This window comes from Filicampus tigris, chromosome 3, assembly GCF_054856515.1.
Source record: "Filicampus tigris isolate MCC_2025a chromosome 3, RoL_Ftig_1.0, whole genome shotgun sequence".
In the NCBI taxonomy this organism is placed as follows: Eukaryota; Metazoa; Chordata; class Actinopteri; order Syngnathiformes; family Syngnathidae; genus Filicampus; species Filicampus tigris.
Window position 1 is genome coordinate 24,730,715 of NC_141219.1, and position 25,656 is coordinate 24,756,370.

Genomic DNA, 25,656 nt, shown 5'->3' on the forward strand with positions numbered 1-25,656 from the left:
GTCATTCACTGTTGTGATTAGGAGGCGCTGTGTTCTGTTTGTCCTCCCTGGTTGATTCTGCCTAGGGTAAAGTAGGAATATTTTAAACTGCTTTACAGGCAAAAACAACTACTGTCATCGTGGCCGAACAAGATTTCGCACTGCACCGTTGTTCACCGTTGATGCTGCAGGTAAGGTCGCTTACAGCACGTCTTTTTGCCTTCCTTTTTTACACACTCATATGCACAGCTAGCTGAATCACACTTGTATATAACCAGGTCCTCCAAAAAAGAGAGATAGAAAAAACCCTCAGCCGTTGTCCTTTCCCAAAACATATTCTTCTTTGAAATCACTTTACCGTCCCGTACATAAAGCAGCATCGAGCGCATTGGCTTGTACTAACTGAACTAGAAAAAGAATGCAGTAACTTCAAAGCTCACCGTCCTCCTTGGGATATGAAACCACCCCTAGCTTGTATGCTAACGACATGTCTGCTTAATATAAATTGGTTCACTTGCTGGTGCATTGTGCTCCCTTATTGTTCACTTGTGTAAGTATCGTTTTTGTTATCGCTATTGTTGTGAAGCAGCTACACAAGGGGGCTCAACACTCGGTAGTTTTTGGATCCATGCCAGCAACTATGTGAACTTATGCACCCAAAGTTGTTTATATTCCCCGTCAGAATGCACACATCTTGCACGGGCTTAGCTAACCCTAAACTGATCTACTTCACTGATGTAGATTAGTTTTATGTATGCATGTATTACCGATGTAAAATACCTTGATAGCGATATTAAAACGATACAATGGCAAAAGCATTAAACATCAGTAAAGGCAGTTAGATGACACGGAACTTCTAAATCTTTGTATATTTATTTATTCAAAATAATAGACAGCAGTTTTTGGGGGGGGCAACCAGCACACAATTCTTTGTTTCCCTCGCCGACTTAGTGTTTGAAAAAGTAAAATTATCGTTGACTAAAACAGGTGTACTACTGAGTTGTCTGTGTGCAATCTATTCAGATGCACTGTAGCATGTTAATACACCTGCCTTCTCATGCAAGTCATTCTGTAGTACGTGTAGCCTGTGCATGATATTTCGATTCTTTCTTGGGATATTCTTAACATTAGTCATCTTTTTATGAATAAAATCAATCTCAGGTGTTTCATAGAAAAGCTTTAGCATAGTATGCATAAGTGTTCCTATATTTGAGCTACTACTTAATGTTACATGATCGTGTTCATTTTAAATGAGCTGGAATTGGTCATAGCTGACTTTGGGCGAGATGTGGGGTTGCCTGATCACCAGTCAATCAGGGCACATATAGAAAAATAAGTATTTACACCTAATTAAGTATCTTCTAGTAACCTACCAACGATGTTTTTAGAATATGGAACTGGAGTAAACACGCGCTTTGGGGGAGACTATGTAAATACCACACAGTATGCCTGGAGCCGAGATTTGAACCCTCCTCAGAACCGTGAGGCAGACGTACCATCCTGTTGTTGCTATTCAGGTCTTATTTAGCTCATGTGTTATTGGACATCCTTAGATTTGATTTACACTACGGGTCGACTTGCCTAATTCCGATTAAGATTTATTTTACTATGTACATTTCAAGTCAAAGAAATTATATATGACTGTTTATTTAATTGTATCAGGTTTTGCTGTAGTTTACTTTTGTAGTGGTTTTCTTCCGATGTGTTTGTGTTACTTGTGCGCTCAAAAAGAAAATTGTCTGGAAATGCAAAAACACTCCTGCATGGTCTGATCTACCGACAAATATTTAATTCTCTGCGGAGTAGTGCGGCATCTTCATTCGCGGGATCATTATCAAAAGGACATGTCACATTTGTCTCCACCTACACTGAAACAAATGGTGTGTTGAATTTACTCACGTTAATTTCATCAAGTGGTTTCACAAAATAAAATCATCTCGATCCAGATACATACATGAGGAAATGAAATTCATCAAGGTTCATTGATTTAAACTTGGTCCCGACCAGGTTAGATTCAGAGGGTCTGTAACTGCGGTAACTGACAGAGAGCTTCAGTTACCTCGCTCTCTCTGAAACTGGCTAGAGTTAACCCTCCTTCTCTGGTTTGAGTTACCGACCTCTTCGAAACTGAAAACTCAAGAGTTTTCCTCCTTTCAGGGTTCGCAGACTCTTGAGTTTTCACTAAACCTGCTTTGTGAAATGGACCCCTGGTTGCTTAAAATGTTTTAAACCAACAATGCTATTGGTGGCATGACTATTGCAGAGTTATGTAGCACTTGTACCGGAACCTTCTGTGCATTGGTTGAATGTAATTATGCTTTGGGCTTTCACCTTTATTGTGCTTTCCCACTTTAGAGGTTATACTGCAGGGGTGTCCAAACTCGGTCCTCAAGGGCCCGGTGTCCTACCTGTTTTCCATCTATCTCAGATGCAACGCACCTGTTTCAAAAGATCATGATCGTTATCAAGCTTCTTCAGAGCTTGCTGATGAGCTGATCATTTAAATCAGGTGTGATGCAGCAATGAGGAAAACGCTGGAAAACGGTCAGGAAAGCGGCCCTTGAGGACCGGAGCTGGACACCCCTGTTCTAGTGCTTTAACGCTGTCTCATTCTGAGACTACTTAGAGCAACAAGTGGTCTCATCATTATCATCTTGCCCAAGGACACTTTGACATAGTCACAGGGGTTCGGGATTGAACCTGCAACCTTTCGGTTGGGAGATAACCCCTCTCCCACCTCAGCCATGTCTACCACCCCTGATTTATTTTGTTGATGCGGCAGTTCTCTGGAATGATGGTTAATAACTAACTCAAACTCCAACACTCACTTCACCTCAGTGGTTGAGTTGCCCTAAGGACAAGGAATCTAAAACATGTCTTAACATTTACACATCACTTGCCTTCATTCTTCTGTGTCCATGCTTCTTCAAGTGGATTCTTGCAAATTGATAATGTAATGCGGTATATGGCATTTCACACAGGTTGCGATTTGACTTGTGGTGGTGGGTGGAGTGTGACATTTCGATTGTCTCTGCATTTTAAATTGACAATTGTGTGGCTTGTCTGCGTTTAGTTTACTGTAAATGTTTTTGTCGGTTAGTTCTCCTTGCAGCACTACTAAGACTTTAAAATGCAACCATCAACCCAACTATTGCTATTATTATACATTGGATGATGTTATTGAAAAAGTGTGTTAATGTAAATTGACTTTATTGATATACTTCAATTGGGAACTGGAACATGATATTGCTATAAAAATTTGCTTGTTGTGGTGGTTTGCAGGTTGCGAGATACAGGAACAGACAATACTGTTGTTTTTACAGTGTATTGGTCTAATGTAGTGTTCCTTAAATAATTTGGTCCTCCTGGAAAGCTGGAGTGGGTACCTTTTTCTCTCTCTCTCACTTTGCTGTCACCCACCCTCTTTACTATAGACACCATAGTCCATAGGGCTGTTCAATATGGGAAAAACTTAACATCCCTATATAGGTCATTTATATCCCAATAATGACAGATATTGCTATGTAGTAATTTTCCTTAGATTTACTTTTTAAGTAAATCCGCAAGCCTTTTTAGGGCCACCGTGAGCCATATTGTGGTGGCCCTGCCAGAACTTGCATATTTATGATATAATGCGTTAAGTTTAAACTTAAAAAATTAAAATATAATTACAATTATTTTATGTGTAGCATCGTTGTATTGTATTTTTAACCCTTTATGAAAATATTACATCTGTGTTGTTAATTTTTTTTGCGTGTTATGCAAAGTAGAGATAGCCGTTATGCTTTTTTCAGGGCTGAGACCGATGCCAATTATTAGTGATCAAGGAGGCCGATAACCGATATTTGAGGCCCATATTCATTCGTAGAAAAAAGGGTTAAAATGGTGTCGAAATTTTGAAAAATAAAAACTAGGGCACTTGACTTAGTTTAAATGCCTCTAAGCACATGTATATTTGAAAAACTTTAGCGATTTATAACATTTTAAAGCTTTTTTAGATCTTAGAAAATAGACAACTTTGTTTAAAAAGTCTAACAAAAAGTTCCCGCAGCTCCCAGGCTCGGATGCATGTCTTATAGTTCAATGAAAACAACTCCACTATAACTGAAATGTTTATCTTTCACACATCTTTATTTTAAAGTTCAAAAACAGAAAAGTGCATCCTCATCGCAGCTACTAGCCAGAAAAATAATCTCATCAACACGGTTGTGTCTTCTCTCCATTGCTTTTGTGGGTGTTCTGTCACGTGTGTCGCATATGCAGCTGCCGTCTCCACCATACTGACTTTCTGTGGAAGCAGAAAACATGACGACGAGTGGTGGTTGTTTTAAAGTGCTCTATAAATAAAGTTGAGTCGTGTTTAGCTTTTCATGACATGTTGGTTACACACAGAGACGCACCCACTCACTTCTTACTTTTATCAAAATGTTGTTCACAAAGCATTCATCTCTGCTTTGTGACAATGGCGGAGCGGCTAGCTTCAAGGCAAGACATCTTACTGTGGCAAGCAAAACTGCCCCTTGTGTTTATAAGACATAGAAGGGCTCATAGTAATGTTACAAATGCTTGTCAGTTATAGTAGACTAACATTTATGAGCATTTCCTAAAGGTCTGTTTAATAACATGAATTTCTGACTCGCCTTCTGCTGTGCTTAAGCCGCAGGCAGCTTTACGCTGATTGGCTGTTACCCACTGCACAAGGGATCAATCAGATGTTGCTGTGGGCGGGCCAATCTGCTTTGTAGGGAGGGGCCAGTTGCAGAGAGAAAGAGAGAGAGAGAGAGATAGAGAACCACGCCGCAGCAAGGTGCAATAAACCAGCTTTTAATTTATCGGCCTTAAAATAAAAAAAAGGCAGATGCCGATAATCGCCGAATATCGGATAATCGGTCTATCTCTAATGCAAAGCCACTGATTGTACAAGTTGTGCCACTTAAAGAGATGAGAGAGGTCTGTAATTTACATCATTGGTACACTTCCAACGGTGAGAGACAATGCCCCCCTCAAACAATCCAGGATATTACAATGTATGATTTTTAAACAATTTATATGTATATTCTTGCAGAAAATAAATATTTGGACAATCTTTAACTGTAAGCTTGGTTGACAATTACAAAGGTCAAACTGTAGTTCTTAACCATGCTTTCACACATTGTAGCAGGTGTTTTGGCCCGTTCTTCCATGAAAATCTTCACTTGACCTCTCATGCTGCTTTTGCTGGGCAACATGGACTTTAAACTCCCCCTGCAGGTTCTCTGTTGGTCTGAGGTCTGGAATAGTGTTGTCACGATACCAATATTTTGACTTCAATACACTACCTGCAAAAAGAACCTCGATACCGGAACTGAAATGAAACAATGGTAAAAAAGTAATACTGTACGAAACTTCTTTTTTTCCTGTAAACCTCACCATTAACATTTTCTCACATTTCTCTCTTGTTTAAACATGCTCAAAATTCAAACCTTAATAAGAAAAATAAGTATGCATGATTATTACTACTATTATAATTATTATTATTAATCAAAGATCAAAACATTTTTTAACCCTCCTGTTATGTTGTCTGTCAATTAACCCGAGGGGAAAAAAAGGGATTTGACTTTGTCTGCTGGCCGTTTTATACATTTTCTTTTTTACAATCGTTTCTTAATATTATAAAAACATTGTGTAATGTGTTTTTTAAAAAAATTTTTTAAATGACTACTAGAAATACAAGAGCAGTCATTTTGACTGCTTTCAAACTTTGATGTGTCATTACTCTGCGTATATAGATAGAAGATGCTCCTGGCCTCTTGACTTTTCCTAATTCTGTATATATTTTATTACCATAGTGCAATTTTATGCTATTAAACAATATAAAAATAGCAATGAGCCATTACTCCCTTAACTACAGCATGCCAGTCAATTTGACTGCTCTACTTAATCTTACACACGTTGTGCTGTGATGGCGCCACAAGGTTTCTATTGCAACCAGCAGCTGTATTGAAAAACGACGCTGGTCACCATGATTTATCAAAAAAAAAAAAAAAAAAATCTTACATAGTCGAGGTTGTACGCTGTAAAAAACAGCAGGCTGTATTGTACTGTAAAAAATACAATCAGTCAATAAGGACACAATATGGGCTTGTACACTGTAAAAAACAGCAGGCTGAATTGCGCTGTAAAAAATACAGGCAGTCAATTAGGACACAATGCGGGGTTTGTATGCTGTAAAAAACAGCATACAAAATAGCACACAAAAAATCTGCGATGCCGTGAGGGACCACTGTACATCAGTAAAAAGCAATGGAGTAATATCTGACAGCTAAACAACTTCAGTTCTTTTTATTGGTATTTATTAACAAAAATACTACGTTATACTGATTAGAATATACATAACATAAGATGTGCCGAAAAACGGTCGCCGTGAAGAGCAATTCACTGACACATTTGTACCACCATGAAGTATGTGAAGTGAAGTGAAGTTCTTACACGCTCATATCATAGCTATGGTAGTGACTATATCACGTGTAGTAAGTGTAGGAACATTTCAGAAACTATATGTCAGAAGATTGCGGCTGCATTTGTTTTCACTTCAAATGTGCAACAGTTTTGGGAATATAATATTCTACTTTTTGTGTTTACTCTTTGAAGCCTGCTGCTTTGAATTTGACATGCATTATTTATGAATTTTTACTGACGAATTTAAGCCACCAATGGCTTTAGCCATAGTATTGTCACATCTGACCAATGGAATCACCAAACACGTCACAGTGGACAAATGAAATTGTCCGGGTCCACTGTCATACTGAATATTCATTTGCCATTTGCGGTTGCGTGCGTACACGTTAGGGAGGGGCAGGCTGCCTGAGAGAGAAATGCGGATGTTTGCGTACGTAACTATGTACTGTAGGAACAATTCAGAGTGAAAAGAACAATCTTGAGTTGGGTTTAATGAGCATATAGGAACGAGTGCCATAAATACAGCCATCTCTGCAGTGCGACGCCCGTCTCTCTGGGGTTTGTTTAGGTACCGGCTCCCACTGTTGTTGGCAACGGACGACAGGTGCTATCACCTGGGGACACCAACACTGGCCATGGGGCCTCCCCCTGCGTCTCTGAAACACGGAACAAACGGGTCTCCAAAGGCTGCACTGCTGTGTGATGAAGAAGATTATACAAGCTCATCAGCGAATTGGCCTCGTGTGACAACGAAAGAGACTGAGAGGTTGTGGGATGCTACTTGTAACTAGCTGCTTTCAGCATTGTTTGGGGAACAAAACGTCAATCGGTGTTTACGTTTATTTTTATTTTTCGGGGGACGAGATGGCGCAACCAAGGAACAGCATGAGTCAACCCTCCCCGCTATATAAATGCCCTCATTTCATCTGTATAGATTCGGTGGATTGCCACTTCCTTATTGATAATAACTTGGCCCATTCCTACCACTACAACATGCACTTAGCCAAAATGTAACGTGTTTTTGTTTTGTTATTTGAGGTCCTGTCTCCACCGTGTGCATGCATGAGCGGTGCATGTAGCAAGATGGCGGAGAAACAGGCTGCATTACCGCCACATAATGCTGCAATGTCGTGGCTAACTACCTGTATGCTTAAACGTGGCCACATTAGCCTAAAGATTTCATGACCCAGCGCTAACCACGCACTAGGTTATCCGTGCTGAGGGCTTGCAGTCTCTGTTAATAATATGGCTATTGTCAAGTTGTGGCTTGTTTGTTACCATGGTAACAAGCGTAGTATACACTACACGGTACGCCTGTAACACTTATTGTTCAGTATGTTCAATTTTTTGAAAAAATTGCAGGTGGAATTTCTCCAAGTGTTTGACAACAAACAAAAATAGTTTAACAACACATTAAATAGAGACGCGGCGTTATTCAGCATTCGTGCTGTCCTCTCGTCACCTCACCAGTCTCCTCATAACCGGCCGGGGAAAGTGTCCCGATATTATCCCTGCACAATTGAAGCATATTATCGTGACATACGTAAGAAGTGTTGATGGGCACGTTGTCCATTTATGTGATTTCAAGATTGAACTGGTCAAGAAGTAATTAAACTTGGGTGTGGTCAGTGAAAATGAACTCAACTTTCCATAAGTCCTAAAGTCACCTGGGATAGGCTACCCAAATACCCGCCAAAGTGAGGATATGCGGTAGAGAGAATAGATGGATGCAATTTGCAATTGTATTTTTTAACTGGCTCTGCAATATGCTGGAGAAAGACATAGAACCACTTATCCGGATTGATTATTCCTCTCAAAGCGGCAAAGTTGAGCTGTTGTAATTACAATGCTCAGTCTATTGATCTATTCTACTGAACAGAACATAGAAAAGTACATCACAATACAAGTATTTCATATTGTTCTAGCGATATATATATTCCTTTATTTTTATTTTTTTTACTATTAAAAATAAGAACCTGGACCAAAAAAAATTACAAATTATTTTAACGTATAATACTTACCCCCATTAAGGACGGGAGCACATAACCGCTTTTCTACCACTAGAGCCGGGAGCGGATACGTCTGTTTATTTTTTTAATCCAATTAAACATCTCTTAAGCCAATTTAATGCATCAAAATATACGCGAAGGTGTTGCGAGACCACGGAGGATGCCGCGGATTGCCGGGAGCTCTGAAATAAGTAACGGCAGTGATATATGTACGACCCTCTCGTGGACTTTGAACCAGTCGAACGTGATATGAAATGGTTTGTAGACAATGGCGATATTGATGTCTTTGTAACAGAATAGAGGATGGTAATTACCACTCAATTTTCTTTTTCAAATTAAAATAGTGCTTTTCTTGCACTCACACGTTATTTTTAGATCTTCGATTGAAACAGTAAATAATAATAAACTCTGCGTGTGTGAAAGCCACATGTCTAAGCTCTCTTAATTCTTTTTGAATTATGTTTCTGTCTGCTACAGGGGCTGAGATATAAATTATTTTGTAAGTGTTGAATTTCTGTGAAAACTTCAGGTTGAAGGGTAAGTCAACCCAAACATATGTTTTTTAAGAATATGTTCTATGCAGGCCCACTAGTTGAAACACAGCATTCTCATTAATATTATGTTTCTGGAGTATGAGTTAAGCAACAAAATCCACCCGTTTTTAGCCATCTCTGGGGACGGCCATTTTGTCACTTGTGTCGACTGAAAATGATATCACACACCCTCATGGCTGGCTAAAAACGGGTGGACTTTACTGTTTAACTCATATTTCATATTAATCATATTGCCTTGTTTCAATTAGTGGGCCTGCATAGGACATATTGTTGAAAAAAATGTTTGGGTTGACTTCCCCTTTAAAGCCTATACCTAAAGATTTGATATGTGGACCCAGCCAATTGGTTTCCAATTTTATGTAATACAGTGTTTTTGTTTTTCTTTTAGGGGAGTTGTGACCATGCGTTGCCTGGCTGCTCGAGTCAACTATAAGACCCTCATTGTCATCTGCGCCCTATTCACACTCATCACTGTGTTGCTGTGGAATCGCTGCTCTAGTAACACCTCCCTACGTTTTTTGCCTCGAGCTGCTTTGGTGGCACCAAGTCCAAAGGATGGGGATGCTAGCTTCAGCAGCCAACAGCACCCTCCACAGCCTCCAGAACCTCCACCTGTTGTTGGTGTAAGCAAGTTTGAGGAAATTGACTGCCTGATCAACGATGAATCCACAGTCAAAGGCAGACGTGAGGGTGGAGAGATCTATATGCCCTTTACTTGGATGGAAAAATACTTTGAGGTGTATGGAAAAGTGGTGCAGTATGATGGCTACGATCGCTTTGAGTTTCAGCATAGTTACTCGAAGGTTTATGCACAACGGGAGCCCTATCACCCAAATGGAGTCTTTATGTCTTTTGAGGGATACAATGTGGAAGTCCGTGACAGAGTGAAATGCATAAGTGGAGTGGAAGGTAAGGCTATTCTATATAATGGGCTGTCACTTGTATGGCGATTTTCTATGATTATATAACAATGCTCCGATTTTTTTTTTCTTGACTTTTAAAAGTCTCCAAGCAACAATAATCCTGGTTTACAAAGATACTGTCGAATATCTTAATTTTATATTTCAAAATGTTATGTTTCGGGACTTGTTTTCAGTAGACTTGTGCCATATCATACAATGACGGCGTAATTAACTTTCAGTTTCTTAGCATCCTAAATTAGTCGTTGAATATGATTTCGGGATGGTGTTGTGTTGATGTTGGTAGCAACCATATAATGGCAATAAAAACTGTGATAAAGCAAGCCGAAATATTGAAAACGGTCTAGTGAAAGTCAAGCAAGCAGGCACGCCACCACGCGGGACAACTTCAAAATAAAAGGGCGGATGGGCGGGGATTGTCCCAAAAAGCTTTGCTGGGCTGCATACGTGCATTATAATGTTGCCACAATGTTTAGATCACCTACAGTATGTGCGGGACATTGGCGGTCAAAGTAAACTATCTTGGTGCTACACCGCACCAGCTGGTTAGTTTCAACTGGATCAATAATGATCGCATCTGTGGCGGCGAATAAGCTACACTTTTGACAAGCATCGTTCTCACGAAGGGCCGATCAGGAGTAATTAACAGAAGACGGAGAAGACATGCTAATTTCAAAGATAACGTAAGATTGGCATGTAATTGTGAAAGACCAGAATTAAGCGCTTCAGTGATTGAGTGCACTTTTCACGGAAGTCTGGCTGGAACCGCATTATAGCAGAGCGTATGCAACTTTGAACGGTAAAGTAGCAGGCAATTTAATACATGTCTGGAGAGGAAATTATACAAAATAATGCGACACAGTACACGCATAGCTAAACAGGACCAGAAATTAATGATATTACATTAGGGGCAGCAGTGGCCTATAAGCTCAAAGGTATATTATTATATCTGTAGGTTATTGGATATTTAGATCACCCAATATTGTTTGTTTTCACAATACAGTTCTGAGTATTGATTTTTTTTTTTTTTTATTACTATTGAGTTCTGCACAATAAATGTTCTCAAGATTACATTCCACTGGATCCTTCTCTATGACAAAAAGAGTGTGCATCCGATTTTTCTCAAATTACTATGCAAATACAGAAATGCGTTTACAAAGTACATCAATGTGTATATCTGTTATTTATTTTTAATTATATGGACCATTCCACCAAATCAGTGCTAATTTCTTTTTGAAACACTATTAAAATAAAGTCAAAGTTCTACATGTTTACTTTATTTTCAAGCAGTAAATTTGATGATGATAAACATTGAACTAACCCAAGTCCTAACTCAAAATGTGTATTGGGCCACCTCAGATTTGTTTTTTCATGTCATTTGTTTTTTGTACTGAAACTCTACTGGGGCTTTTAGCATAACATTAGAAAATACAGGAACTATAGCCATGACATTTACACAAATTGAATGTTGATTTTAAATACAATGCATGTCAATGTGCATAACATTTTTTTCATGCAATTGGCTGGGGATACAAATAGCACCAATTTGATGGAATGGTCACTATAACTGGGCTGGGTTTAAAAAAAATCAATGAATCAAACTGACATGATTTCCTATTTAACAGCCCAATACCGATTCATTAAACCATAAATAGATCCTTTTAATGCGTCTTTTTCCCTATAAATTCATGTAACATCTTGCTTCATGTAAGATCTTCACAAAGTGAGAGTAGCATGTCAAAACAACATGGTGGAAGCACTGATATTAGTGCCAACAAGCGTCAAGGAAGATGTCTGGAAGTTTTGGGGTTTAAAAGAAAATACGAAGTCAGCAATAAACTGACATTTTGTGAGACAGTCACAGGAATGTGAATGTCGTGATTTTATTTGTGTGTTTTTGCCACTTTATTTACACAGCCTGCCCAGTTCTTGGAATTGTTTTGACTAGGCCACACTCAATAAAACATACATGATTAATGAAATTGCAATGGGTTAAATTAATGTAAAAATTCATATTTTTACTAATCCATCAAGTTAGAGCAAGACGGTTCTACTATTTGCAACATTGCTTCTTCTGAGAATGTCTTCCATATGAAAACAAAATTGGTCCTGCGTGAAATCCTTAACTGAATCGAAAATCAAAGTGAATCGTAAATCAAGTAGAATCGGGCCCGTACGACTCAAATTCTCCCTTCTTCCTTCTCTAAAGTATATAACCTTTAAAATAGAATGGGGATTCCTCTGTTTGAGTGCTTTTGATTTATCTAATGCTAAACAATACATTTACATAGCAATTTAAAGGCTGCAGCTGTTGGGTACGTGTTTGACTTCTCTCATCTAAAAACAACACTATTGATTTCCAGACCTGGACATGTGTCTACACTTTAGTCCGTCTATGAGTTCCCGTCTATATTTCAGACCCGCCCGGTCAGTCCGAGCCAGCCAAACGGCGTCAGGAACGGACTTACTGGTACCACGTTACACGCAGGTGCCCCACTTCTGACACGCAGCCAAACAAATAAAAAATAAAGCGGAGTTGTGTACCTTTCGGTCCCACAGATGCAATGACGTGCCCCATTTTGTTTTTATTTCACCCATCACCACACTGTGCGTATGTGTGTGTCTGCTGTTTTTATTTGATGTAACTTATACGTTATATGTAACATCATGTAATATATATGTAAGTTATACTGTTGTGTTTGGCAATGCAACTGTTCAGAAAATGAATAAAACCAATCTTTTTCACCCGATACCGGATCAGCTGAGAATCACGTGACAACTTGTCACCATTCCTCTGTACAACATCAGGTTTAAAGATTACGATAATGGAGAACAGCCATGGAAGCAAATGATTGATTTGCACATGTCAGTACGGTGTCCAGGTTGATTGCTTTGGCATGCCGTATTCTGAGCCAGGTGACCGAATGCCACTAAACTGTTGCACGGTATGCAATTTTTCATGTGTCCAACAAACTGATTGCGATTAGGTTTGCTGCCATTCCAAATTTGAATCACAGTTGAGCAGTGTCACAGATGAACTGATATAGATTTTATGTAGGGGTGATTTAGGTACTACATTATCAGGCTTGTTGTTTTTGAGAGATTGAAGAATTTATGAAATGTCCCTGTAGCTTGTGAAAATTTTCTCCTGTCTCTTCCGCAGGTGTGCCTCTGTCCACTCAGTGGGGTCCTCAGGGCTACTTCTATGCCATCCAGATTGCCCAGTATGGCTTGAGTCATTACAGCAAAAACCTAACAGAGCGTCCACCCCACCTGGTGGTTTACGATACAGCCGAGGAGAGAGACAGCCGAGCCAGCATGGCAACATGGAGTGTGCCAAAGGGCTGCAGTCTCAGCCGTGTCCACGACAAGAGCCGTGCTTCCTCAGTTCGCCAGTTTAGTGCTCCAGGTATGTACGCGTTCCACGAGCCCAGGTGGCCTTGGGGCAAAGTGTTTGGCGCTAGTTAACTGCGGCTGTAGGAGGTTCGATATGAGTTACACCCTAGAGGACAGAATGATTTGTATGTGCGGTGTGACTCAAACTGTGTCATAATCGCAGCAGACTGTGTTGGTTGGCAGTGGACCCACTGCATTATGACAGATTCCTAAAAATAATGTTACGCAAGGAAATAGGAGACAATGCAATGATTAGTGCCAAATGAACTTGAGAGGCTGAGAACATTGACATTTGTATAAACGCTAAGTCCAGATCAGCATTCTTGTACAGTCAACTCCTCGTTATTCACGGAGGAATATGGACTGAACGTAGCTGTGAATTGAGCCTCACTTCATTCATCACTTCCCTCTCAGCAGTCTAAGCTGCACGAATGTGCAGTCGCACACTGTTGTCACCTCCCGCAACAACAACAAAATCAAACCTGCGCTGTATTGACATTTCGCATTTTCATATTCGCCTTCTAAAAAGAAAGTGAAAAGTTGATTGGGCACATGTGAGTTACGGAGCTGGAAAGAAAAATGAGTCAAAATATAAAATGTGCACATTGGTGTCATGTAATCATTATCTCACGGACCTTGCTGGAAGACGCCCACTTGGTTAATTTGACCTTGTCTCGGGTCTTATACGTGGCTTCCAGACAGTGCTATTAATGTTGATGTACCTTAGTAATATAACATTACCCCTGCGGAGGGCTTGGTCTGAGTTAATTATATGTTGTGGCTTATAAGTGAGAAGTGCACTACGCTAACCATATTCCCCCCAAAAAAACAAAGAAAAACATGAAATTGCTCAAACAGGCTGAAAACGAACAAACATAGTTGTGATGTGTTTGACAACACATCAACTGGAGATGTGGCATTTGTTCAGCGTTTGTGCTGGCCACTTGTCACATCACCAAACCTTTGATAGGCGCCCGGGGAAAAGAACCCCGGTGCTTGAGTGAGAATATTTTTGCACAATTAAAGCCTGTAACCGCGACATGACGTATGAATGGTCAATGACCAATGTGTGGTGCGATTCACTTGAGCTCTTGCAGCTCAGCGCTGCCTCGCGTCATCAATGCACGGGCTGCCATTGAGCATGGCTCAATCCAAGGACGTAACTTGTTATTTTGATGCATGAGGTAAACACAGTCATGGCCAAACATAGCCCTAACCTTTGCTCATTTTTGACAAAATGTGAATTATGTTATATAGGCCACTTGTCCTGCTTTTAAAATCTGTTACAATGATCTTACAGTTTAAATTAGATTACTAATATTTACCACCAAAGACTTAAGGCCCTGATACACCAAAACTGCATTCACCAACAGTGACAGACGCTTACCCCCTGTGGCGTCCGGCCGGCTGTCGGCACGTCACGCTTGCAAAGCACACCGCAACGACAGACAGCGACGCTGGCCATTAAAGTACCTTCTGCGCATGCATAAGATGTAATACCCTTCCATACCATCGGCGGCGGTAGTCACCATTTCTCATGGTTGGAAAACTCCAACCGGAAAGATGTTGGCCGGGGGCTGATTATAACAACGTAAACAATGCATTCGGCTCTATTCTTCGCGCACGATGAGCTCCCACGCGAAGTAAACCCTCACGTTCTTGACACGGTATTGTGAAATACTTACATTGTCAACCCTCGCTCTTGTACTTGTAAGAAGATTAAGGCAGCGGAGGCGTGCTCACTGTTTTTCCGCATTTGTCACTTCACGTTGGTGCTCCGCGCGCTGATTTGCTAGCTAACAGCCAATCAGAGTGACCAAATGTCGCGACTGGCGACGCCGATTCAACATGCGTAAACGCCCCCAAGACGCTTACAGACGGGTTACGACACTACGGCGGTGGCCACTACACCAAACAGACGGCGCATTCAGACGCCACGATGCTTAACGACCTCCGACGTCGGTTTGGTGTATCAGGGAACACTTTGCGCTTCCTGTTCACTAATTGGCGGTAGGCACAAAAGAGCTGTCACCCACCTCGTCATTTATTAATTTTAATTGACTTTTAGATTTAGTTGTGCACCGTATGTCTGTAATTTCGAACAACTATATATGATTCACTTTGTCAAATTGTTGTTCAGTCTACCCCCTGGTAGTAGCTGTGTGGCATTTTTTCCCCAGCCCTACAGCACATTTCAAAAATATAGAAACAGTTACTGAATGCCCGCTGTAGACATGTGCGTGCATGTGTTTTTATTCATGCTGTATTTGTGAGTGTAAGGTGCGAGTATTCAAGCGCTACCATATGGAGAATGTGACTAAATAAGAAAACTGAAAATTTCCTCCACCCAAAGCTTAGTGTGTGAGCTGTCATGATTGTCCCGAGCACCTGCTGTTTTTCTCTCTAGTTGTCCTCTCCTGAGCTGCTGTCTGTACTGTAATTTTCCTCTCATCCTCCTCCCCCTTTCAGCCTCTCATCATCAACAATTTCTTTGCAGTTGCCAGGCTCTACACATTTTTCCCCTCCCTCTCTTGTCCTTGCTCACCTTGCTTTACGGCTCAACTCCCAATCATCGCTTTCTTGCAATGGCCTTTTCATCATTACTCTTTAGTCTTTTCTCAGCACTCTTAATCCTCCATTTATCTCTCTTGTCTAGCTGCAGATTTCAGGCTGCTGTTTACCGCTATCTGCCGAGTCTTTTTGGACCGCCTTAGTATTGTAATTTGCAAGCATACTTTCTGCATCTGTTGTAAATCTGTATTCTGCTCACTCATTAGAAAGCCGGTCATTACATACAGTATATCATTTTCTATCACTGTTGTCTGTTTCTATCGTAGTCAACTTCTGCTTCTTTCCACTTTTTCCTCTCATTCTTTTGTTCTTACTGTATCTAGGGCGCAGGTGTCGAGTACCATCTCAATTCCTATGACACGTGGATCAATTGACAGTCCCCTGATATTAAAAATCTGGGATCTGCGTATTCCTGCACTGTCAACTACTTAGCACCTTTATTGCCACACTGGTTGGTTGAATGGTCCAAAATGTTCTGTTGCTGCAGAAAAAAGAAACATGCACAATAAAATAAACCACCACTTTTATGCAAATGTATTCAAATAGTAATAAAAATAATGGATGGATGGATAGCTTTAGTCTTTCAATGTGTTATATTTCCAGCTCATGAAACTAGTACAAAACCTTGGGGGACCGAGCCTTCTCTGTTGCCGCCCCCACCCTCTGGAACTCCCTTCCACAACACATCCGCAACTGCTCAGACCTCCCATCCTTCAAAACACCCCTCAAGACTCACCTATTCCATCATGCTTTTCACATCTCTTTAATATTTGCTACTTTTTTTTTGTGTGTATTTGTTTTAACTGTGAGTCTTATTTATTTATTCATTTATTCATGTTGTAAAGCGTCTCTGAGTGTTATGAAAAGCACTTTAAAAATAAAATTATTATTATAAACATTTTAGCTTTTTAAGATTTTTGCAGAGCCATGTGCAGAGGTTGTGCTTGCAGCTCTATGAGCTGCCTCTATTTTTATTTATTTATTTATTATTTTAAAAGAAACTTTGTAGCTAAAATACTTTAATCAATTTTAGGGATGCACTGAAAGTTCCATCACCGAAAATGTTTGGCCGAAAATCGCCCAAAAGTGTAGTTGAGTTTTCGACCAAAAGACTTTTGTCATCATCTACGCAAAAGCAACTGTCAACCAGTGAGAAATCCTGGCCTCTGTAACGGCAGGTTGCGGGCTAGCATCGTGTCTTGGTAAGATTTCACGGGACAGTGCTTTGTAGCTTGTGGTAAAACTTGTTTTAGAAGAAAAAGTGAGTAAAACATAACACAATTGATCGAGCTATGGTTAGGGGAGCGTCACGCCATGGCCACCTAAGGTGCACCAAGGGCAGCCACGGCGGGATGTGCCAACTGCTCGCCGAACTGACTGAGCCGAGTAGTGCGGAAGGGAAATCTTTAAGCAAGTGACAAGAACACTTCCTTGCGTCTCCTGCAGCCATAAATGTGTGTGTCCAGAAAGCTCGCACTTAGACAAATTTGGCAAAGTGCAGAAAATGATCCAGCTGTGGATTTTTTAAATTTATTTTTTTTAATTTTTTTTACGGCGTTTCAGTTTTTATTTTTCGGCCTTAGTTTCTACATTTTGTGTTTTCAGTTTCGGACAAGAATTTTCAGTTTGGTGTATCCCAAATTAATGTAATAGTAGTGGTGTCAAAAATATTATACTAATCATGCGTTAACACAAACATTTTTAGCGCACAATTATCGCATGCTCCTTATTTGACACACCCTATCGTTGGCGAAATCCGGTCACGACATTGCCCTAGTATGAGTTTACCTGGAGAACTGCACTGTACTGCGCTGCAGCTAGTATAGACAACTTGTGGAAAGAGGAGAAGGCTACAGTGGAGGAGCCACTTTGACTGACCATCTAATCCTGCTTCAAGAGCGCAATGCACCACGTAGGCAGGCTGGGCTGCTGATTAGCAGTTAGCACCGAGCTAGGTTCCTACAACTCTCAAAGGGGTTGAAGAGTGTTGGAAAGGCACTTGCAGTGTATGCCCGTCTTGTATCGTGGGGTGCATCAACTGTATCAATTTGAAGTCACCCACTTTTCAAGCGAGCAAAAGTATTGGAACGGACATTACTACGCTTTTGCAAAAGACAATAGTAGTCTACAAACACCATAGAGTGCATTCCAACTAGCGATGGTAACTAATTAACTAATGAGTGAAAAAAGACAACACATCCCACCTTTGACCCATCGTAGTACAGTACTACATTGTGCCAACACCAGCTCACACACGTACACATTAAATTTGGGTGACATGCGGTCTCCCAAGTGCCCACTTCACAGACCTCTGAGCTGCCTGCAGCCAGCTTGAAATCATCCGCTGCATTCAGATTTGCTATGATTTTTTTTTTTTTTTTTTTTTCCTCTTAGGCATGGTTCATGTCAGGCCATTTTTCTGTGGGGTGTGTGTGTGGGGGGGATTGGATTCTAGGTTGGCTCGTGACTCCTGACCTGATTAGCCTACGGGTACTTTTTAAGATTATGTGACCAATAAAAACATGAAGATATATAATTTAATTGAGTGGTATTGTATTTAAGAAGACTGTCTATTGTTGTGACTTGAAGATCAGATCACATTATTTAACCAATTCATGCAGATTTCCTGGTCATTTCAAAGGGTTAACATACTTTTTCTTGCAACTGGAGTAAATTAGAAGTATGTCTATAACCACGCTCTCCCCACATGAAAGAAAACCAACTGAATCCCTCATGAGTAAGCACATGGTAAAAGAGGCAAAGAAAAACTCACTGTAAGGAAGACTGCTAAAACAGAACTGGGACTAGGTCTAGGGTGGCCATTTGCCTCAACTGGTTGGGATGAAATGGAGAGAGAGGAGAGGGACTTCTGTAGAGGGAAAGCAAGAGAGAATAAAGCTGGACAGATCGGGAGATGGCATTGGTATTGGAGTTTCCTCAAATCTTATGCAGACCTAGTTGTAACTGGTTTTGCAAGTTTAAAAGCGTCATTGTTTAGTTAGCCATAGAATACTGAACATCCTGGACGGAGACACGTGGCTAATTTGTATAAGAAATCAAAATACACGGCTCTCGGTAATGTCAAAGGTGCACCTATTAAAATCTGAATTAGACAGCAAAGACGAGCTTTCTTTTTTTCCTGAGAGATTGTTGGGATACGCTTATTGGTGTTCTGTTTTCACGCTGGCATTACATCTTATTCTGTTATTTTGATAACAGTCATCACTTTACAATCACTCCACTCTACATCTGTCTTGTGCACAGTCATGCATGAGTAAAGTGTGCATTGACTGTTGGGTCCATTTGTCTGCTTGTGCATACTTGTGAACATGGTCAGTCACCGAGCTGAACGTAAAGTAGACATACAGTAGTTTACTACATGACATCCCTGCCACAGTCAAGTGAAGAACAGAGGTGGAATCTCGTCTATATTCTTTACCCATCCTTTATTGATGGAAGAGTCATCACAGGGCCAGAGTACAAATCCACTTACTCGCTGCATTCTCTTAAGTAATGGATTTATGAGTGCATTAAAGAGTCGCAGTCATCCCGAGGCCCCTGCCAGACTGTCTCTCTCCCTCATTTCTCCTCCTGATGACTGCCCGTGTGTCTGTGGTCCTCGCTTTGGTAGGCTATTTTGGAGTATGCTATGTGAGAAATATCTAGTTGTCAACTGCCTTTTCTGTTGGCTCATTTTTACTCCTTTTGCTGTCTGGCTGCATACAATGTCTCTTATGACCCATCAATCCATTATTTATCCTCCTTTTTGACTTTTTTTTTTGTAATTTCCACCTCTCACCGCTTTTTTAAGGGGTCTTGTGTGTTTTTTGTAAGTATTTGGAGCTCTTTTAGCTGTGCAAAATAAGAAGTAGCTTGACCAAAGAGGATGATTCTCAGAACTGCCGGCACTTCAGGGCATTGAAGTGAATTCAAGAAATCTAGCGAAATAATTGTGCTGAGCTTGAACAGACATAGACAAAGAGCGGTTGTGGCAGACTAACTATCAAGATGCAAATTCTGATTAAAAAAAAAAAAGTTACTGCATTGCCACCTGGTGTTGTACTTTACTTGTGATTTCTCTCTGTTCGTGTTCATCCTTCCCTTCTGTTACTATTAATTAAGAGCAGAATGAGAACATGTCGTGTGCTTCCTGAAATAGCTTGACATTGTTTGTGCAAGATACACTGTGATAGTGAAAATGATGTTCTTACATTGTAATTATGTGTGACTTGTTTTTTTTTTTTAGTTTGTTATATTTTTATCTTTCTCTTCGCAACACAAAACAGTCAGTTAGAATAGTGTGTTGTCATATTGGATCACTCGGGAATTCTTGAAATTTAGGTCTTTATGGGTTTTTGCCCACACTTGCGAGACATTTACAATGTAGAATTGTCTTATGTCTCAGAGCCTTGGTTCTTCCTCTGAATTTTACCACATTGGCCACCACTCTCTCTCCCTCTCTCCACACAGAGTCTTCGGAGGCAGTGTCCCTCCCTCTGGATAACACCAAAGACTTCATCCTCAGCTTGGATATCAAGTTCACCTCCAACGGCAGCTTGTCTGTGATCCTCGACACTACAGAGAAAGGCTCGCCCTTCACCATCCGCTATGTCACCAATACGCAACTCATCGCCTTCAAAGATCGTGAAGTCACCTATGGCATAGGGCCACGAACCACGTGGAGCACCCTGACACGTGACCTCCTCACAGATCTGAGGAAAGGCATTGGTTTGTCAAACACCAAGGCTGTTAAAGCCACTAAGGTTGGTGTCCTGCTGATGCTGCGCATTGTAGTTCAGATGCAGTCACATGGCTATTGTAGTTAGTTATAGGACGCTAAAGCTGTGATTACTAGCAAATACATTTGCACTTTTTGTAGACAGTGGAACCTCTACCTACATTTAGTTTGGATTTACAGTAGAGTCAAATTATCCTGCTCTTGTACTTGTAAGAAGATTAACTCATTCACTGCCAAAGACGAATTTATTTGTCTTTTCAAAGTCCAGCCATTCAATCCCAGGAAGTAATTCATATTTTTTTCAAATTTTTTTTTTCAAACATTAGGGTAAAAGAGGGTCTGAAAATGTCTGGCAGTGAATGAGTTAAGGCATTTATCCGCATTTGTCACTTCCTGTTCTTGCCCCGTGCACTGATTTGCTAGCTAATAGCCTATATGAGTGACCAAATGCCAAATGTTGGAGTTAGGGCTGCTCAAGTAAGCGATTTTGAACCGTAACCGAATTTTCCGGATAAAAGGATTTAAAAAACTTTCAAATCGGCACGTTTGATTTTGTTATCTAAGCCACCGTAGTTTCCTCTGCATTTCCGCTTCCTCCCACGAGCGCACAATCCGATAACATCAACAACAACAACATCCATGACTACCGACGATTCTGCTATTTGCTCAGGCAAGTGAGCGTTTAGTTAATAAATCAGGCAAAAATAGATCTGTAGTGTAGTCTGTGCCCCGCATGTACAATACAACCTGTGAGCAAGTTAATCAACGTCTGAAAGGGGTCCCTTTTTTTCTCCTCTACCACGGACCTCTGGTCCATTCGGACTATGCATCCGTACTTAAGCTTGACAGTGCATTTTATTATTGAGTGACAGTTTTTCACTAATCATTGATTTATGTTTAAGTAATCCCAGCATCCGTGCGCTATGCTCGCATCTAGCGAGCGAGCGCCGTAACTTTGCTCAAATAAATGACCACTCGACTCTGTACAACTCTTACAATTAAATTATACTATGCATGATAACCCTATAAAAACCCGTGGATGGAGCCATGGTGTACAAGTAGAGGAGTTCTTGTCTTTGACATGCTAGCAGTATTATCCGACACCGGCATCGCACTCAAGGTAAAATCAAGCAAGTAAAATATGAATGGACTAGGGCAATAATGAGTCCGCTAAAAAGTAGTCCTAAGACGGTTGGTCAACGATGATGTATGCACTGCAAGAGCGTATTCGTTCACTTAGCTGTTATGAAATGCGCTATATAAATAAAATTGTATTGTATTGTATTGTATTGTACATTGGATGATCATTGAATGAAGGCTAATATGTGTCAACAACTGCTTTAGGGTAGACCTAATGCAAATACACATTTACAATGCACTGATGGAGGACACACTGCACATTACACTACATAACAATGTACAAAAAACAGTTAACTGTTATTTAAAGGTAAGGTTTAAAACAAAATCAATAATTATCAATATTGACTGATATGAAATACTTGGATTGTGACAGTTTTTCAAACATCTCTCAGTCCTTCTAAGCACCTTATCTTTAAAATTGAGTTTATTTAATCTTTATATCGACACGTTTATTTCACTCTTTCATGGTTACATTGACCTCTTATTAATGTTAAGTATTATGTTAAAATTAAATAACCTAAATATATTTTTCTTCGGGTCATTATTTTCAATAGTCTAAAAAAAAAAGAAAAAAAATTCAATACATATCGATATCGACCAATATGAAACACTTATATCGTGATATACTTTTCAGTCATATCGCCTAGCCCTAATACATATTTCACTTTTCTTGGACACCAAACCTTTTTTTTAATGTATTAGAAGGACAGTTTACAGGGGGGGGTTTCATTATTTTGATACTTAATCTGTTTCAACTTTCTTTCAGGAAATCAGATGTCATTGACATTTGCGCTATTGTTTATACACTCTACTGTATAGATTGAAGCAAAATGAACAATCTTTTAATGGCCTTTGAGTTTCCACTGTCAACTGCTTCAGCTAATCTTTCACATACATTTTGAATCTACTGACAAACGTGTGAACTGAAATGCAAAGTTTTGAGTATATTTTTGGATGAAATGACAGCCGTGGGCTTAAGTGAATTTGCACCTGGTTTCTCCCTTAGATCATGCCCAAGCGAGTTGTGCGATTACTCTTGCAAGGACGGGGATTCGTTGACAACATCACTGTCTCCACCACTGCCCACATGGCCGCCTTCTTTGCCGCCAGTGACTGGCTAAGGCGCAACCAGGACGAACATGGCGGCTGGCCCATCATGGTCACACGTAAATTGGGTGAGGGCTTCCGACCGCTAGACCCTGGCTGGTACTCTGCAATGGCCCAAGGCCAGGCCATGTCCACCCTCGTGAGAGCCTACCTCCTCACCAAGGACCACGCTTACCTCAACGCAGCGCTGAAGGCGGTCGGGCCCTATAAGGTGCCTTCAGCGCAGCACGGGGTCAAGGCTGTATTTATGAACAAATATGACTGGTATGAAGAGTATCCCACTTCACCTAGTTCCTTTGTCCTCAACGGCTTCATCTACTCCCTGCTGGGACTCTACGATTTGAGCGAGACAGCTGGTGAGAAGCTGGGCAAGGAGGCCGGCCAGCTGTTCAGCCGCGGCATGGAGTCGCTGAAGGCCATGCTGCCGCTCTATGACACCGGGTCGGGGAGCATCTATGACCTGCGCCACTTCATGTTGGGCACTGCGCCCAACCTGGCCCGCTGGGACTATCACACCACGCACATTAACCAGCTCCAGCTGCTGGCATCTATAGACAACAGCCCCCTCTTCAAGGATGTGGTGAAGCGCTGGAAAAACTACTTGAAAGGGAATCGTGCTAAGCACAACTAGACAGACTTCACAGACTTCAGTGTGTGAATTGCGGGTTGACTGAATGTGAAGAGTAAGTAAGCTCTTAGTGCGCATCACTCTGTATGCATTGCAGTGTAGAGTGTTTTTTAAATCCCAAGGATGCTAAAGTAGCTGCAGCTTTCAACATTAGAATGTGTGGGCTCTGTTACGGGTGTTGTGTTCTCTCAGCATCAGTTGTAGCACACCTTTTTTTTATCAGGAGCTTGTGTTTGTAATTATGCGCAGTTTCTGTGCACATGCATTTTTTTTTGTCTTCAGAAACTGATTTTAAAAATTACTTTTGGTGGTGAGCCCATTTCAATCCTTCACCATTCTCCACAGATGTATTTTTTACATTTCCTCGTAGATATATGTGGAAGTAACTGTAAATAACAGAATACTGTATCTTAAAACATGTTTGGAAGAGGAAATTGCAAATAAATAATCTTATCACAAAGTATGCACTACAATTCCCCCCTCAAACAACAATATACACTAGAGCCGCAAGCAGATATAAAGGGCCCTAGCAACCCTGGCCACATTGGGGTACTGGCAAAAAGCCTCAAAAGTATAAAATGTTTTTGCCAGACCTTATATGTGTGCAAAGTTTCGTGAGTATTCACCCAGGTTGAGAGCCTCAAAACAGCATTTTTTTTCCCTTGCAAACAATACGTAGCCATGGCAACAGCGTGCAACAAAATAAAAAGCTTTCAATAACTTTTCATCTTAAACATCTTCAGATGAAACACCCAAAATTTTATGATCAAATTAACTCTGTAGTGTGTTAAAATATGACTTCTATAAAAGGTCATAAATGGCACAAAATCGCAAAGTAAAATCAAAATGTCTGACTTTGTTAGGTTTAGGATATGACTCTAAAAGACGTTTTTGTTGGGCTTGGGCAGTCGCACATACCTCCCAATTTTCGTAGATAAAGATTTCAACCAGGGGTGCTTTGTTCAAAATTTATAGGGGGCACCACTGAGCCATTTTCACGGCTGACCTGTTTTCTGAATCTGAGCCGTGATTGGTCGTTGTGAGCAGTTGTGATGTCATTTTCAGTCGACAGAAGACAAAATGGCCACCCCCAGAGATGGCTAAAAACGAGTGCATTTTGCTGCTTAACTTATATTCCACAAGCTCAAAATTAATCAGAATGCCGTGTTTCAACTGGTGGGCCTGCTGGGAACATATTTATGAAAATAATGTGTTTTGGTTGACTTCCGCTTAAAGCTCCACTAGGCATGATTCTGAATTGATCTTGTAAGTTATACACAATTAACTTGACTGGAGGTTAAATCAGTTCAGGTTTCCTTTCATATCAGTGTGTTACACTATTCTATAGTTTTTTTGTTAATTGGAAAAAACCCTCAATTTTTATTCTGAGAATGCTAGTGCTTGTTTCTGTTTTTTGTTTCTCCCCATGCACTCATTTCATACAGTATCTTACTGTCATCACAGTAGCTAAAAAATTCTGGGTTTTTTTCATACCAAAGTTGCATAGTAAAGAATACTTAAATGTATATATTTTTGTGCACAGGATTTCAAGCATTTCATGAACTTCAGTCATCGTGGGAGGCAAGTCCATATGACTGTGCCTTTCAACTTCTAATGCCTGAGCAGATTCTAGTAAAACGTGCTCTACTGTTTTAAACAGAAATGGACAAAAAACTGTACACTCTCATGGATTTTATTTTCCATTTTCATTTAAAAGTGTGTGTGAGTTGGGTCTGTTTGTCTCTCATTTAGAATAATTTGCAGAAGAGTTAAATGTTTTGCTATTAAGACAAAAGCACAAGATGTATTTAAGATACTTAGGGGGAAAAAAGTCTTATTTTGGCTTCATTTTTTAAATGTCCCTGTTTTGAGGTGCACCATCTACATTAAGAAAGCTGCTATTGTTATTCTATTATTATGCTTTCTTTTTCCTCATTTTAGTGATATCCCCCATCACTATCTGCTGGCATAATTGCCAATGAGTTAACGTAATTTATGCAATAAAATGTTTACTTTGGTTGTGTACCCACATGAGACCCAGAGTGGTTGGACAGACTTGCCAGTCTAAGCACAATGTGCAAATGTTACCATTTTTAATCCCATAAATAGATGTTTATACACAAAGGAAAACTTTGTGCTTTAAAACTACATTTTTTCAAAAATGCAAAACAAGAAA

The 25,656-nt window shown here is 40.3% G+C and overlaps 1 protein-coding gene across 1 annotated transcript; it reads left to right on the forward strand.

Annotated features, from left to right (window-relative positions):
* glceb (glucuronic acid epimerase b) lies at positions 1-25,656 on the forward strand. Its single transcript, XM_086026463.1, has 5 exons — positions 1-170; positions 9,369-9,889; positions 13,064-13,309; positions 20,338-20,630; positions 22,752-25,656. Exons 2-5 carry the CDS (start codon positions 9,382-9,384, stop codon positions 23,481-23,483), a joined length of 1,779 nt encoding a protein of 592 aa, XP_085882589.1. The 5' UTR covers positions 1-170; positions 9,369-9,381; the 3' UTR covers positions 23,484-25,656.